The 15,229-nt window shown below is 33.5% G+C and overlaps 3 protein-coding genes across 4 annotated transcripts; 2 read left to right on the top strand and 1 right to left on the bottom strand.

Moving 5' to 3' along the window:
• Positions 1-342: 342 nt before the first annotated feature.
• Positions 343-4,940, top strand: LOC137831867 (BTB/POZ domain-containing protein POB1-like). The gene is made up of 6 exons (XM_068639728.1): positions 343-764; positions 1,973-2,095; positions 2,638-2,759; positions 2,838-2,901; positions 3,042-3,321; positions 3,929-4,940. The coding sequence occupies exons 1-6, from the start codon at positions 503-505 to the stop codon at positions 4,737-4,739; spliced, it is 1,662 nt and encodes a 553-aa protein (XP_068495829.1). The 5' UTR covers positions 343-502; the 3' UTR covers positions 4,740-4,940.
• A 1,745-nt stretch (positions 4,941-6,685) lies between these two features.
• On the top strand, positions 6,686-7,435 carry LOC137831866 (eukaryotic translation initiation factor 1A). The gene has a single exon (XM_068639727.1). It carries the CDS (start codon positions 6,811-6,813, stop codon positions 7,246-7,248), a length of 438 nt encoding a protein of 145 aa, XP_068495828.1. The 5' UTR covers positions 6,686-6,810; the 3' UTR covers positions 7,249-7,435.
• Positions 7,436-9,331: 1,896 nt separating this feature from the next.
• Positions 9,332-13,299, bottom strand: LOC137831865 (uncharacterized protein At5g41620-like). 2 transcript variants are annotated; one of them, XM_068639725.1, is made up of 3 exons: positions 12,756-13,299; positions 11,794-11,919; positions 9,332-11,260 (listed from the first exon to the last, which is right to left on the bottom strand). In XM_068639725.1, the coding sequence occupies exons 1-3, from the start codon at positions 13,116-13,118 to the stop codon at positions 9,698-9,700; spliced, it is 2,052 nt and encodes a 683-aa protein (XP_068495826.1). In that variant the 5' UTR covers positions 13,119-13,299; the 3' UTR covers positions 9,332-9,697. The 2 variants fall into 2 exon arrangements, with proteins under 2 accessions (XP_068495826.1, XP_068495827.1); XM_068639726.1 differs by lacking the exon at positions 12,756-13,299 and adding an exon at positions 12,454-12,738.
• Positions 13,300-15,229: the final 1,930 nt, after the last annotated feature.

Raw genomic sequence — 15,229 nt, 5'->3', positions numbered from 1 at the left:
TAATACCACATTATAAGAGATGAAAAACCCTTAGGATAGTGAAATAAAAGTATCAAATAAGGGTAAATATCAATCACATTAAAATCACAATATTTTAATAACAAAATGTTATATAAAAAGATAAACAACAACATAATTTTAGTTAAAAAGGTGAAGGATATGGGAGGTAACAAATTAACCAATATTGCACTAAAAAAAACTAGATTACGAAATCAAACAGAATTAATCACTAATTCCAAGCTGCAACCCGTAAAATATTTGCTCCTTACGTGTTTTTACGTTGTCATGACAAAAGTTAATTAAATAAAAATAAATAGAAATGTATTATACTTGGTTTACCTTGTTTTATTTCACAACCATTCATTAACAGAGGGCTTGCATTGCATTGAATTGCATGTCATTTTTCTTCTCTACCTTTTTCGTTTTTCTTTCTTCTTCTTCCTCCTTTCTCTGCTTGTAGTTGCAGAGGTAGGAGAGGTGGTTGTGTTGTGTGGTTTAGAGGATGAGGGATTTCAGTTTGGATTTATTTGATCCAGGAATGACGATGGAGTCCTCTTCCTCCTCCGATTACTCTCGTAGTGCTTCCTCTTCCGATTCCGATTTTGGATTCGCGTTTAATGACAGTAATTTTTCTGATAGGATTCTTCGCATTGAGATCATGATTGACGTCGTTGAGGCTCCACCTAATTTTGAGGGTTGCAACGCAATTCTTGATTGGGCTCGCCACCACAAAAGGAGGCGTGAGGATGTTAAGAAAGATAACGGTATATTCACTTTTTTTTCCCTCCTTTTTCTTTTGTTTCATCTGTTCACAAATCAATAGGGGGAAAACACAACATTAAGAGATCAAGAAAATTGTTTGGCATTAATTTCGTAGCCTTAGTTGATTTGGAAATTACGAATATCATTTTCTTGTTGTTTATCTTGTTTCATCTTCTAAAATGTCAACTTCTTGTAAGTGTGGTATGTTATGACATTCTCATCTCATTTTTTTTCACATTGAGCATGTTATACTTATACTACTATAAATTCAATATCATGTTTATAAAGAACCTTTACTGAAAAAAAAAAAAATATCGTAATGAAATGTGGGTTGGAGAGAATAAATTATAAAGATATTTTAGTATGGTTGTTCTGGTAACTATTTTTTTTAATCTTTGTGAAAAATCTTAAACTTCCCTTATTTTAAATTAAATTAGTGGAATTATTGTGGTTCTAGTAGAGCTGGAAGCCTATTTTGCACTCATTATTTGGAGAATAAGAGAATGAGAGGAAAATAAGTTGAAATGAAACACTAAAATAAATAAAGTCATGTTGTAAAGTATCATGATTCATTCAAACTCTGAGAAGACATTTCTTTTGCATGAAATGAAAACAAACTTACATATGATATACTGAATTACTCTTGATTACTCATTTAACCCTTGTTAATATGTATCAAACTTATTACACATGTTGATTGCTTGTCAACTGTTTCATGATTGTTTGGAACAAAACTTGTTACTGGACTATACAATTTGTTCATTATTTGTCATACAACTATCTATTATTTATAACACACTTCAAACATTGGTAATAAATATAAAACATTGTTATGTGTTTTGAAAATTACTAGTCATCCAACTCATTGATAAGTAAGAGTAAAAAGTAACAGACTAACATGACATCGTATAAAACTTTTGTTCACTTTAATAATTAAGAAAATGAGTTGTTGCGCTCTTTAATCTAAAGCAAAATGAAAAATAGTTATGTATCAATTCTTCCTTTTTTGGTGATTCAAATTGTGAGAAATATTTCAATTAAGTCGTATGATTAAGTTTTGAATGTTGTGATAAAAGAAAAAATAACTAATTTGTTTTATTATGTGTATGGATTTTTGCCTAAAAATTGTGTCATTGTGCATGTGAGACCGAATTTATATGTGTTCGTCTTTTTTCATGTCATATATTACAATGTTTTCTTTTGCTTGCAGTTGTTGATCTTTCTTTGCCTGACGAACAAATTTTGAACGAGAATCAACCTGATATGGATGACTCTACACCCCCTGAAAATCTAGATGAAGAGGCAATTCCAATGGGTGAAGAGTTCCCTTCAGGTATTTGAACATTAAAAAAAACAAAACTTTTTAAATATAGTTATTAAAATATATTGTACCATGATTATAAAATTATTCACAATATCAATTGTACTTATTGTATGGTTTTGTCTAAGTCAATGGGTGAATGCTACATAATGCTTGAATTACCAATTGACTAAAATTAGATGATTTAGTACAATTCATGGCTAAAAAATTAGATTTGCTATTAAAAATTGGATGAACTTGTACAATACTATTTATTCCACCCACATCTCCCATATTAGTTATTTATTGATTGATTTCGTGTATTAATGCTTATTGAATCCTTGATTTTCTTTGAGTTTAAATGTGGAGTGCTTTTTCAATGAAATTCTTGAATGCATAAGATAATTGTGCTTTAAACAAATATATTTGAAAATAGATAAATTAATATGTAAAGAAACTTACGTACTTGACATGGAAAAACAATCACAATTTTTTTTCTTCGTATAGGAATGAAATACATTTTCTTAAAGTTGTTAATTATTCTTAATGATTTGAGTTAGTTATTATTAACGTAGGTGATGAACCCACAAATATGAATGATTCAGATTGGAATATGGATTGCTCTGCAGTTGTGAGAGTTAGAACACTACACATCAGTTCTCCTATCTTGGCAGCTAAAAGTCCTTTCTTCTACAAGGTAAATTTTTTTTTTTATATATATAATTTAGCTTTATGAGTAATGCTAAAAATATGTTGAATTATGTGTATTTTGCAGCTTTTCTCAAATGGGATGAAGGAATCAGAGCAGAGGCATGTCACTCTAAGAATTAATGCTTCTGGTATTAACATGTATATGTAGTATATACACACACATATATAAATATAATTTAGATGATTTTCTTTACTATATATATTATTTATTATAGTATTTGGTCTAGTTATCACCTTATAAATACCGAGTTTTCTTTACATATTACAGAGGAAGCTGCTCTTATGGAACTTCTGAATTTTATGTATAGTAATACCTTGAACGTTTCTTCAACACTTGAAATATTGGATGTGTTGATGGCTGCTGATAAATTTGAAGTTGCTTCATGCATGAAATTTTGTAGTCGATTATTGCGAATTATTCCCATGACACCTGAGTCTGCATTGCTTTACCTCGAGCTTCCTTTTAGTGTGTTAATGGCTGATGCAGTTCAACCATTGACCGATACAGCAAAACAGTATCTTGTTGATCGATACAAAGATATAACAAAGTAAGTTTTTCCACTTTTTGTGTAACTCAATTGCGTGATATACATTTCATGCACTATAAACTACATTTGTTGTCTACTTTCCATTATATACGAACTTAATTTTTTTAATATTATTCATTATTCATATCACTTAAGACTTTTACTTGCTTTTTCACTTTTCTTAAAAGATGATGATATTGAAGTTTGAATTTTGAATTTTGTTGCAGGCAATTTGTTCTAAGAATGATTTTTCTGGTGTTTATGTTCAACTGCATTTAATTATCAGAAACCCTTGCAAAGGACATTTTTGTGAATGATTTCCACCCTTAATCAACCAATTTCAAGTGTTATTAACTTCTTAAGTTGACTTTTATACAATTTTAGCATGCCACGAGATAAATAATTTTGCTAATAATTTGATATTTTGGAATTACTATAAAACCAGTAAAGTAGTTTAAAAAGTTATATTTAGATAGAATGCTACATTAAAGAAAAAATTATTCGTGTGAAGTTTTATAAAAAGGAAGTGATAATGTTATAAATGTTATTTGTTTTTCTTGAATGCCTTTGCTTTTAAACTCATGTATATTTTTTCACTTGAGTGATGATAAGTTTCATGTACGATCAGGTTTCAAGAAGAGGTTTTGAGCTTGCCTCTAGTAGGAATAGAAGCAATATTATCAAGTGATGAAGTCCAGGTTGCATCAGAGGATGTTGTATATGACTTTGTGTTGAAGTGGGTTCGAACACAGTACCCAAAAATAGAAGAAAGAAGAGAAGTTCTGGGTACACAACTTGCTCGGCTAATTCGTTTCCCTCATATGACTTGTCGAAAGCTTAAGAAAGTGTTAACCTGCAATGACTTTGACCAAAATGTTGCATCCAAGCTAGTTCTTGAAGCCCTTTTTTTCAAGGCTGAGGCTCCTCATCGTCAGCGGATACTAGCTGCTGAGTCTGCTTCCTATAGTCGACTTTTCGTGGAACGAGCATATAAGTATCGCCCTGTTAAGGTGGTGGATTTTGAACTTCCACGACAACAATGTGTTGTTTACTTGGATCTGAAGCGGGAAGAGTGTGCCAATTTGTTTCCAACTGGGCGAGTTTATTCGCAGGCATTCCATTTGGGTGGACAAGGGTTCTTCTTATCAGCACATTGCAACATGGACCAACAAAGCTCTTTCCATTGCTTTGGTTTGTTTCTAGGAATGCAAGAAAAAGGCTCAACTAGCTTTGCGATTGACTATGAGTTTGCTGCAAGGTCAAGGCCAACAGAGGAATTTGTTAGCAAGTATAAAGGAAATTATGTATTCACTGGGGGAAAGGCTGTTGGATATAGAAACTTGTTTGCCATTCCATGGACAACATTCATGGCGGAAGATAGTTTATACTTTATCAATGGTATACTCCACCTTAGAGCTGAACTCACCATCAGACATTGACTTTAATTTATACTTGTAAATTTGTTTCTTCTAGCTACTAGCTTTAATTTTTTTTGTCATATGTTTCTCCTTTTTCTACTAATTTGTTGTAATATTATCTAATACCAAGATAATGTGTATTAGGTGGTTAGTGTTAACATGAAATCAAAGGAATTATGAGAATCTTTTACATATGAAATTAAATGAATTATCATGATACAATTTTTCTTTTCCCTACAATATATAAAAATTCGATTACTAATAAAATCAGATTTATTGTTTTTAAGTGATTTCATTTTAATAATAAAACATGTGAATTTTGTATACTTATTGACCGAGACTTTTTCATGACATAAGATATATAGATTTTTAAAGTGTATGTGTAATTTTTAAGTATCTTAGATGTATTGTCACTATTATTTGAATAATTTCTTATATTTTTGTGTGAATAAAAGTGAAATGATATTGAAAAAGCAAAATAAAGGAAAAAAGGACACGATATTTTTTTTTTATCATTTTCTCTTTTCTTCCATGCACTAAAATCATTTATGTCTTTTTATTCTTTACACCAGGTTAAAATTAATTTTCTTGAAACATGTTTTCCATGGAAGGAGTCAAATGTGAATTAGTGGTATTTTAAAGGACACATATTTTTAATGGTTAGCTTTCTTGCCAACTTGACATCCTTATTTATTTTTACTTAAAATACAATTATTAAATCATTGAATTGGGAGAGCAATCTATATTTTGATTGGTGGTGAGATTGTTGGAATTAGTTGGAGGGGGAGTTCTGAATATTTTATCCATGTTTTGAGAGGTGATTTTTAACAAAAAAAAAATGTTCATACAAATTTCAAAATATATTTTCTAATATAAATTAGTTCAAACACATATTTAGATATAATTTTAAAAAAGGAAACGTATATATAATCAAAAGCACATATATGATGAAGAAGGTGCGGTGAAAAAGTTTGAGCAAAGTGTATGATTGAATAAATGTAAAAAAGATATAAGAAAAGGAATGAATTGGAAATTTGGTAATTTGGCAGGATATGAAATTGGAATCCAATTCTCTACAAAGCATGATAATCAAATAATGAATAAGTTCCATATATCACCTCTTAACCTTTCCTCAGAATAATGACTTTTTTCAAATACCAAAAAACCTTGCATTGCCTTTTTTTTGGAATTTTATTAATTTGAGCAGAATTTTTTATTTGTTATTTACATTTTATTCATAACAGAAAGTAATAACTAAAAAGAAAAATATCTTATTCATTACAATGTAAAGAGTTTCTATATTGGTATTCAATTACTTCTGATGAGATTTTTTAAAATTTTTTAAAATTATTTTATATGAATTCTAACTATTTGATTGTATACGTTTTTTTTTAAGTATGTGCTAAAATTAAACTCATTTAAGAAAATAGCAAAACACTTTCATACAAAATAAATCATAAAAGAATTGTGTGTTCCAATAAAATATGAAAATTTTAATTATTCTTATTTCATTATGTATAATGTTTAACAACTTAATAAAATGTTGACTTATGAATTGAATTGGATTTTTGATATTGAAAGAGTTAACAAGAAGATCTGTTACATTGCACATTCTTCAATATAAATATATATTTTTTTGGGTTGTGAATTATAAATATATGAGGTAAATTATGTATTTTGTACTGATTAACTGATTAAAAATGAATTAATATTTTCGTAAAATCCTGATAAGAATAATATAAAATAAATAACTAAAAATAAAATGTAGTGAATTAAAAATTTGTAGATGAGATGATTAAAGAGAGTAAAAAGTTTTAGAATGTTGAATTAAAATGGAATAATATTGGAAAAAAGTTTAGGGCGGTAGACGCTTGAGTTGGAAGTGTAGATGGAAAAAGAGGAAATGAAGGGAGGTTTAGGGAATATATAAAAGGAAAAGAATAGGGTGAAATTAAGAGGAGAACAGAACAACACACGGCACTCATTTTATTATCTGTGGTGTGTTGGGAGGAGAAGAGAGAAAAGGAAAGGAAGGAAATCAAGAGAAAGATAAGAGAGGGGTTGGGGTTAGGGTTAGGGTTGGGTTTTTAGGATGCCGAAGAACAAGGGAAAGGGAGGTAAGAACAGGAAGAGAGGAAAGAACGAAGCCGACGACGAGAAGAGGGAGCTGGTGTTCAAGGAGGACGGACAGGAGTACGCGCAGGTCCTCCGCATGCTCGGCAACGGTCGCTGCGAGGCCATGTGCATCGATGGCACCAAGCGCCTCTGCCATATCCGCGGCAAGATGCACAAGAAGGTCTGGATCGCTGCCGGTGACATCATCCTCGTCGGCCTCCGGGACTACCAGGACGACAAGGCCGACGTCATCCTCAAGTACATGCCTGACGAGGCCAGACTCCTTAAGGCCTACGGCGAGCTCCCCGACACCACACGCCTCAACGAGGGCATTGGCGCCGGCTTGGACGAGGAGGACGAAGCCACCGCCAACGACTACATCGAGTTCGAGGATGAGGACATCGATAAAATCTAATCTCCACCGCCATCACAGTTATTATCCATATAATAATATATCTCTAGTATTTGTACTTGTATTTCTATTTGCTTCCCTGCACCACTCGTCGCTTTACATCTATGTGTTGGATTTTATTTTATCATGCGCTATTGTTCAATAACTCAGATATTTTCGACTGCCATATCATCCCATTTTTGTTTCGTTATGATCGTGCTACTGCTATGTATTTCATTTACATGCTATTTAATTAGAGCTTCGTGGATTGGATTGTCAGTACAAAATATAATTGGAAAAAGTTGAAGGGATTCGTCTGTTGTTTTCCTTGACCTGCTAAATGTTTTACTTGCTTTTGCTGTCGCAATCTTTTATATTCTGGTGAATTGCAGACAAACTGTGGTTGAAGAGCGTGGATTTTTTTTAAACCTTGTTCCTGAGGACTGCTTTTTGTTCTAGTGTTTTTTTGCCTAATGTTCACTGTAGTTATGGTTTTATGCTGGAATGTGCAGCTTAATGGGATTGTGTGATTGTTCCGTTTCACTCACTTGCTTAGGTGTTTGGATGTCTGATAGAGAGTACAATTGAATGGGGTAGAAGGGATGAAAATTGAATAAATTGTGTTCCATTTCCATACTTCCCAAGATTGAAGGATATTTTATCCCTTTGTCTATCCAATTAGAACCTTGGACTCGTTGTTCATAGACTTCTTTTTGTATATGGCTTACAGTTTGACTTCACCTTCCTCTCAGTTATGTGGGTTCTACTAATATTTTTTTATAGGTTATGTGAATATTATTTGATGTGAGAATTCTAAAAATTTCTTGACATAAAGGGGCTCTGTATAACATGCTTGGCTGAGGAGGGAGAGGAAAAAGTTGTGTAGTATCCACGATTTGATAGCTTAAGAAGGGGAATGAGGGGACCTGGCAAGTATCTTGTCTGTATGGAGATCTGCACATTTCAAAACAATCCTTGCGTTTGTGTTTGTTTACTCCCCTGTCTTTTTTCTTCCTCATCATAGGCTCTCTGCAATACACTCCCACGTACGCCAACTCCAACCTCTTGATCAAATAATTAAACTTCTCTTGCTTCATCTTGTCGACTTCTCATTGACAAAGCCTAATAGAATGTCTTAACCATGTAATGTTTCGTCAGTTGGATCACGTTTGAGTTCTAAGTATAACTTGGAACAAAGTTTAGAATATTATTAACCTGATTGAAATCTTGTGTCAAGATTGGTGTAATAGATTAATCATTCACTTCTCGAAGTTCCATCATAAAACTAGAAGAAAATATATTTTTTTTCACAAAATAAGGCCCTCTGACATTATTTTTCTGAAGGTGTAGTGGTGAACATGTGATGGGTTTTCGCACAAGTGGGTGATTCCTAGAGATACACGCACCGTTTTTCATCTTGAACTATATTGTTTTTCCTTTTATTTTGTTGCACATGTTGTTTAACCGAGTTTAAAAATACATTCCTTTTAATTTATTTTTCGACACATAATATAGATAACTGATCTTCACCAACACGCTGCCCAAACAATGAGTAATTAATTTAAATTATTCTTTCCTCTGAAATTGTACATTTCACTTTAATTTTCGTACTTTTTTAGTATGACCAAACATTTTTTAGAAATAGTAGATATTAACTTTCAAATTGAGGATGTATACGCCCACATACAATTTCGTTATACATTTTAAACTCGTTGGAGTTAAAGTTTATTCATATTGAATTCAATTGTGTTGTTTCTTTATTCTAAATTATGTTATTAGTTTACATTTGTCTGTGCTAAAAAGTCCTATCATTGGAATCCTTATCTCTTCAAATGAAAGAGGAAAATGTTTTAAATAAAAAGGGATTGAAATGGTACATGTGCTTTTTGGCAAAATATGTGACTATATACAACTACAAAAGTAATGTCAAAATGAATGCGGGCAGCATTTTGTCTTTCTGATACATCGGACAACGTCCTGGTACGAACCAGCTGTATTTTATAGACAATCGTTTGATAAATAAATCAAACTTTAATGTTCTTTAGCTAAAGTGTCAATTTATTCTACCTTTAAGATTTGAGTCGGAAGTAATCGTGTGTCTGGACACTTTAATAACACGTAAAAATTATGTTAATTTTTGTCAAAAGAAGCAGGCATAAGCTACAGTTTTTGCTTCAATATGGACGCACGCCCAATCTAAGAAACGTGGAATAAAACACGCCATGAAACTAAACTACGCTTATTAAGCTTCAATGTAAATCTAGGAAACGTGGAACTGACAAAAATTTATGTGAGGCCAAACTATGATAACTAGGAGCGCTGAAGGGATGGTTGTTACTTGCTTAGGAATACACTGCCCCTTGGCAGGTAATGGACTCAACAATGATCTTCATCCATTTAACCATGTAATTCCTACGTGATAGCTGTTTACCAAAATAGGTTAATTCTGGACACTGATATGCAGTGTGCCTCATCAGAGTGCGATACCGTGGCAACTACTCACATTCCTATGTTTCTCATTGCAAACTTGTCTGGCAGAAGAAAATGAGCTTTTGCTAATGCTTGCTCTAGAGCGGGATTTCTGCCTCTCCATCCTTGCTTCAAGCAGTTTTGTCATCAATGTGTCTTTTATAGGCAATTTGGAACAAAACTCAGAGTTGTCAAAATCTGGGACAATCAATGTAGATTTCCACTGTTGTACTGGACTACCTTTACCAGTAAGTGCGGTGCGGAGAAGTAAATCTTCCCTGAAAATGCTCTCTGGATAAACCTTATCATTGCCTTCAGAAGACAAGGAACTGTTTCTAACTGCATGACTTGCATTCGTTCTCTTTGTCCACAATAATGTATTACTTTCTGGTGGACCTTGTGTTGCCTCACACACAGTACATGTCCCAGGGGTGTTAAATAGAGCTGTGCTGTCCCCTCCAATTTCACTTGATTTCCTCTCAACAAACCAACTCTCATTTTCATCACATGACACGTTCTTCATCACACCTGCTTGCAACTCACAACAGTCCTCAATGATTTCCTTGGACTGATCATGTTTCCTCATAAAATTGTGCTTTTCTTTATGAACCTGTGCAGTATTGTTACTGTTCATTTTTGAGTCAAGTTTGTCGATTCCTTTGTCTGAATTTTTTTTCTGCTCTAGAATGTAGGTACCAATGGAGTCTTCTTCAGCCACATTAAGAGGTGCCCTTATAGCCTCCTTCACTGGAAAGGAATCCCTTGAATGCAGGCAGGGGTAAATTTCCTTTGCCTCCTTTGTGGAAGAGTTGCTATATCTTAAGTTAACAGATCTTTTTGCATGCAGAAATGCTTCAATATCAACACCTAACTTGTCAACAATTGATGAATCTATCTCTGGGAGATCATGACCAGCTTGAACTAACTTCATTTGCTTGCGCTCATCAAGCCAAGCATCTGACAGATGAAGTATTAGCCTATCAAGGCTATCCCCTTTAACCTGAGTTTGACCCTGCTCAGAATTATCATGCACAAGAGAACGTACCTCATATTCATAATCTCTTATCCCTTTGGCAAAATCATCACACAAATTCTCTAAAAGGATCCGTGTTTTTCTTTCTTTTTCAAGATCTCTCAGAGAACCACTGAATGAAGACTTCACTTCAGAAAGCTCCCAAGCCAGTTTCCGATGCAAGCTTTCTGAATGCTTTCTTAACCTCCTTTCATCTTTTATCTCTTTCATGACAGATTGAATAGCAGCTTTAACTTTATCATGCTCTTTGTTCTTCCTAACAATCTTCTCCTCAGTTCTTTGCTTCATTAAGTTCTCCATTTCATGCTTATTCAATTGTTTTTCTTGCTGTAACTCTTTAACCTGTGCCCGAGAAAGATCTAGTTCCATTTTCAGGGCCTTCACCACTGATAGGTTTGATGCATGCTGTTCTTCAAGACACCAGATATGGTTTAGTACCTTGAGTAACTCTCTGGATGTTTTAGGGTTGCGACTTGACTCTGTAATCCAACCCTTGAAGTCTAAGGATCTTATAGGATGATTATACGGTGCAACCTGTTTTGAGAAAATTGCATATTCATCTTATTATACCAGATACAAAGCGAAAATAGGCAACTTTTTTAAAATGATATGGTCAACAGACAGCCTTTTAATATATGCATTAAAAATGTCACAGAAGGATTTGCAATTAAGAAAACATATTATCAGTCTATCGTTTTTAAGATATGCATTGAAAATGTCATAAAAGAACATTTCAATCTTGCAAAATTCGCCTCAATTTGTCCTCTATATTATAGAGGTTCTTCAACTGCAAGAAGAATGTGTTTCCTTCTGGTGCATTTGGTGGTTATAAGAACAAAGCCACTGACAGAGCTACAACTAGGGTAGTCCCTTAATCAGCTACCAACAAAAACTAATGATGGTAGTTGTTAAAACCCACATCAAAGAAAAGGCAAAAATTAACCATTAACTTCGTATCATCGTTCAACATTGATATTTACAGAGAACTGTTAATTTGTTAGTATTAGTAATATCTTAAAACTAGTAGAACTGCTCTCTATTTGAATGGAATACACGCAGACACTTACTTGCATTGAGCTACAGTGACAAGGAGGGGATACAGGCAGTTTAGTGCGACCATTTCTTTTAGCTGATCTATGGTGCTGAACAAGTGATGTTCCAACATGTCCTGTCAAGCCCGTAACGGATGTTGGCTGCAATGAGGAACAAAGCAAAGGTCAGCAGTCTAAATAAACGTATAAAATGCCATGAAAGACACATAAACACAGCACGAGTACTTCTCCATTAAACAATATTATTAAAAAATGTTCAGCAAAATTGACATGAGCAATTTGAGTGTTTTAAAATATCAGTATCAACAATTTTGTTGCACTGATGCTTGCCATGTTGATCCAAGTGATCTAAATGTAATTAACTTAGGAAGCTAAAGGCAACTCTGAAAGTGATTGCATTAACATGTAGCTTAATTAGTGCAATTACACTGAAGTACTGAATCACTTTCTTGTCTCGTGAAGCCGAGAGAACAAACCAACAAATTCAAAAACCATTTAAGGGAAAACAAAGCGTGTTTTCTTGGGGGGATGAAGAAAAAGTCTAAACAAAAATATCTCTATCTAACAAAAAAAAACTACGACATATACATAAACAAAGACTAGTCACTAACTTAAAAAGCCAAAGCTAGAAGTTTTCCAATTTTAGGTGAAAGATAAAAATAGGAAGAAATTTACCAAAGGAATATTTTGTAAAAATGTTAAAGGTAACATAACAGATGTGACACTCTACCCGCCCATTAGAACATTTCTGGATAAGCTCATCTACTAAAAACAGGAGACAGCAAGAGGTGGTGAAAGAAAAAGCAATAACAACAGAAAAAAAAAGGCAGAAGACTAGTACACAAGCAAATCATATATGAAAAACAAAACTGAAAACTTGTTTCAAGTAAGAAAAAGCCACTACAGCTCAATGATGCAGAAACAAAGAAAGGTATAAGGAGATGCAAGAGAAGCTGAGATAATTAGACCTCACTCACCACTACAGCAAAATGTTTAAGATTTGGAACCTTGAGAAGGGTGTCCCTACGGTGGCGGCGGGTGAGTGGAGGCTTGTTCATTTTGGGAAGTGGGGCCTGTTGGTGGGGCTGAATTTGCCAGAGTTTGGCACAGAGTTTTCTGGCAGAGAGTGTTGTTGAGGTGGGAATGTTGAGGAACTCTTCAACCTGGTTTTTGTTTTTGCTTCTGTTGTTACCATTAGTGTCATTCTGCTGAGAGGGAAACTCAAGTCTCCATGTGGGTGGGGGAGTTGAAGGTCCTCCTCTTTTCCCCACAACAACCCCACCTTTCAACTTTTCCGCCATTAACCCTTCCCTTTTCTCACCTTTTTCTCTTCTTTCCATCTTTCTATTCCTTCTTTCTTCTCTCAATTCTCAACACTGCAACTTCAAATTTTAAACTTCATTTTTTATTCTTTTTTAACATTGAGATTGAAGTGTTTTCTTCTTGTTTTTTCTTTGAAACTTGACAGTGCTGTGTCACCCCTCAAAATCACCAAGCAAGCTCCAACAACAAGTAAACTCTGAGTGTAAGTTAGAAAGTCAGTTATCTCTTCTCTCCCAGACATTCTGCCACGTCAACACATGATTCAGACTTGGCTCCACTTTCATTGGGCCCTTATCCCAACACCTTAATTTTGTCGTCCTTCTGTCTTGTCTCCTCACTAAATTATTGTTACTCACTTTTTTTTCTTCCCTTTCTTTCATTCACATTTCAGTCTCCATCCAAATTCCTCAATCTTTATACTTAAATCTACATTAAAAAAAAACGATTGTGTATCAGACTTATGATTTTGTCAATTTATACTATTGTCTAACATTTTTTATTTAACTAGAAATCTCATGTCAAATTATGTCAATCTTATTTTTCTCTAAAAATTATATTATGGCTTGTATAAAAAAATCACAGCTCTCTGTTCAGAATTCAATATCAACAATTCAAACAGAAATAAAATATATATCACAAATTTTTCCATATTTCAGTTGAAAATTTGAGATGGTCTAGTAAATGAAATACGTTAACCTCTTACATGAGGAAAAATAACTGAGTTGTACAACTATTCAGAAACAAAATGCTTATTCCTTTTAAAATCTAGTTTTATATATTTTGTTTTCTAGTTTAATGATTATGGCATTGTACAAAGTTTTACATATAAAAAAGTTGAGTGTAGTGTTTACATGTTAATTAATAACAATAAGGAACACAGCTTCGTTATGAAAGTCTTAAGACATCATCATCATAGCTTTGAAAGACAAACAAAACAAGCCATGAGGGCGGAAAGAAGAAAAAAAAAGAAGGGCAAAAAGCCAAAATTTACGAGGAAGGAAAAACTTGGACCTGAAAAGAAAGGTGAAAATTTGAAATTGTGGTTTTGCTTTCTTTCATGCCAAGCTAACCTAAGCTATAAGCCTAAAAATGTAGTATCTGTTGAAGAGTATGTATTTTGCATGTAATTATGAGTAAATATGTGATGAAGGGTATTAAAACCTTTAAGCATGCGGTTTATGGGATGTCGCAAAATGCAGTGAGAAGTGACGATGAATCTTTAGACACATGTTGTCTTAATCAATCCATCGATTTTGGGCTCCATCTACAGTACAAACAAAGGGTCCACAGATGAGTGTAGGACTTATTGTCCATTATGAACATCAAGTGAGCTTGTGGTCCATCTTTCCTCCCATCTCACGCCATGTCTTGGAATTTATTCCTCCACTATTATTTTTCACTTATTTGTACCTATTACATTCTGGAAGTTAATTTAAAAGCAAAAAAGCAAGTTCAACATAGTTGAATACTTTTTGGGAAAATGGAACTAAGACTTCCTTTCACATACTTCAAAATTGGGGGTTAACCATTGCATCATTAAAGGGAGTTATGACAGATTTCATTACAATTTTAACCCATGCAGAGTGTGCCATTGCCCTTGGGGCTAGACCTTCACTTTTCTTTTTTGGTCTTTCAATCAATAAAAATGACAAATATGTACTTGTTCACCAAGTCAGTTGGTTTATTGGACAGCAAATATCTCTGCTAAATGCATCTAATTGAACTTGGTACATCACTACTTATAGGTAAGTTTCACTTCGAGCATACTTTTTCGTAATAAGTTGTAAATTAGTTAAATTTCACTCGAGCACATCTTTTTATAATAAGTCGGTGTCTTTAACTATGTAGTTGCATTTTCTTTTTGTAATTGGACTGATATTTTTGGATCTCTTTTCATTAAAGTGATTGTGTTCCAAAAAAGGAAAACTAACCTAAACAATAATACATATTTGGATATATTTTTGGATATCTTGAGAAATGATGCTTAACTTGGTAGCAAAATCAAGCTAACACATGTAATAGTCCTTCTCATGGTAAATAGAGGACGTGAACCGTGAAACATGCACCTTCTGGCTTTACACAGTAATAGTTAAAATCAACTGGAAAGATGCAAATGTTCCTTGCTTAT

Source organism: Phaseolus vulgaris, chromosome 6 (genome assembly GCF_000499845.2).
Source record: "Phaseolus vulgaris cultivar G19833 chromosome 6, P. vulgaris v2.0, whole genome shotgun sequence".
In the NCBI taxonomy this organism is placed as follows: domain Eukaryota; kingdom Viridiplantae; phylum Streptophyta; class Magnoliopsida; order Fabales; family Fabaceae; genus Phaseolus; species Phaseolus vulgaris.
The sequence above is the reverse complement of the archived record's forward strand: the minus strand, read 5'-3'. Positions and strand labels throughout refer to the sequence as shown.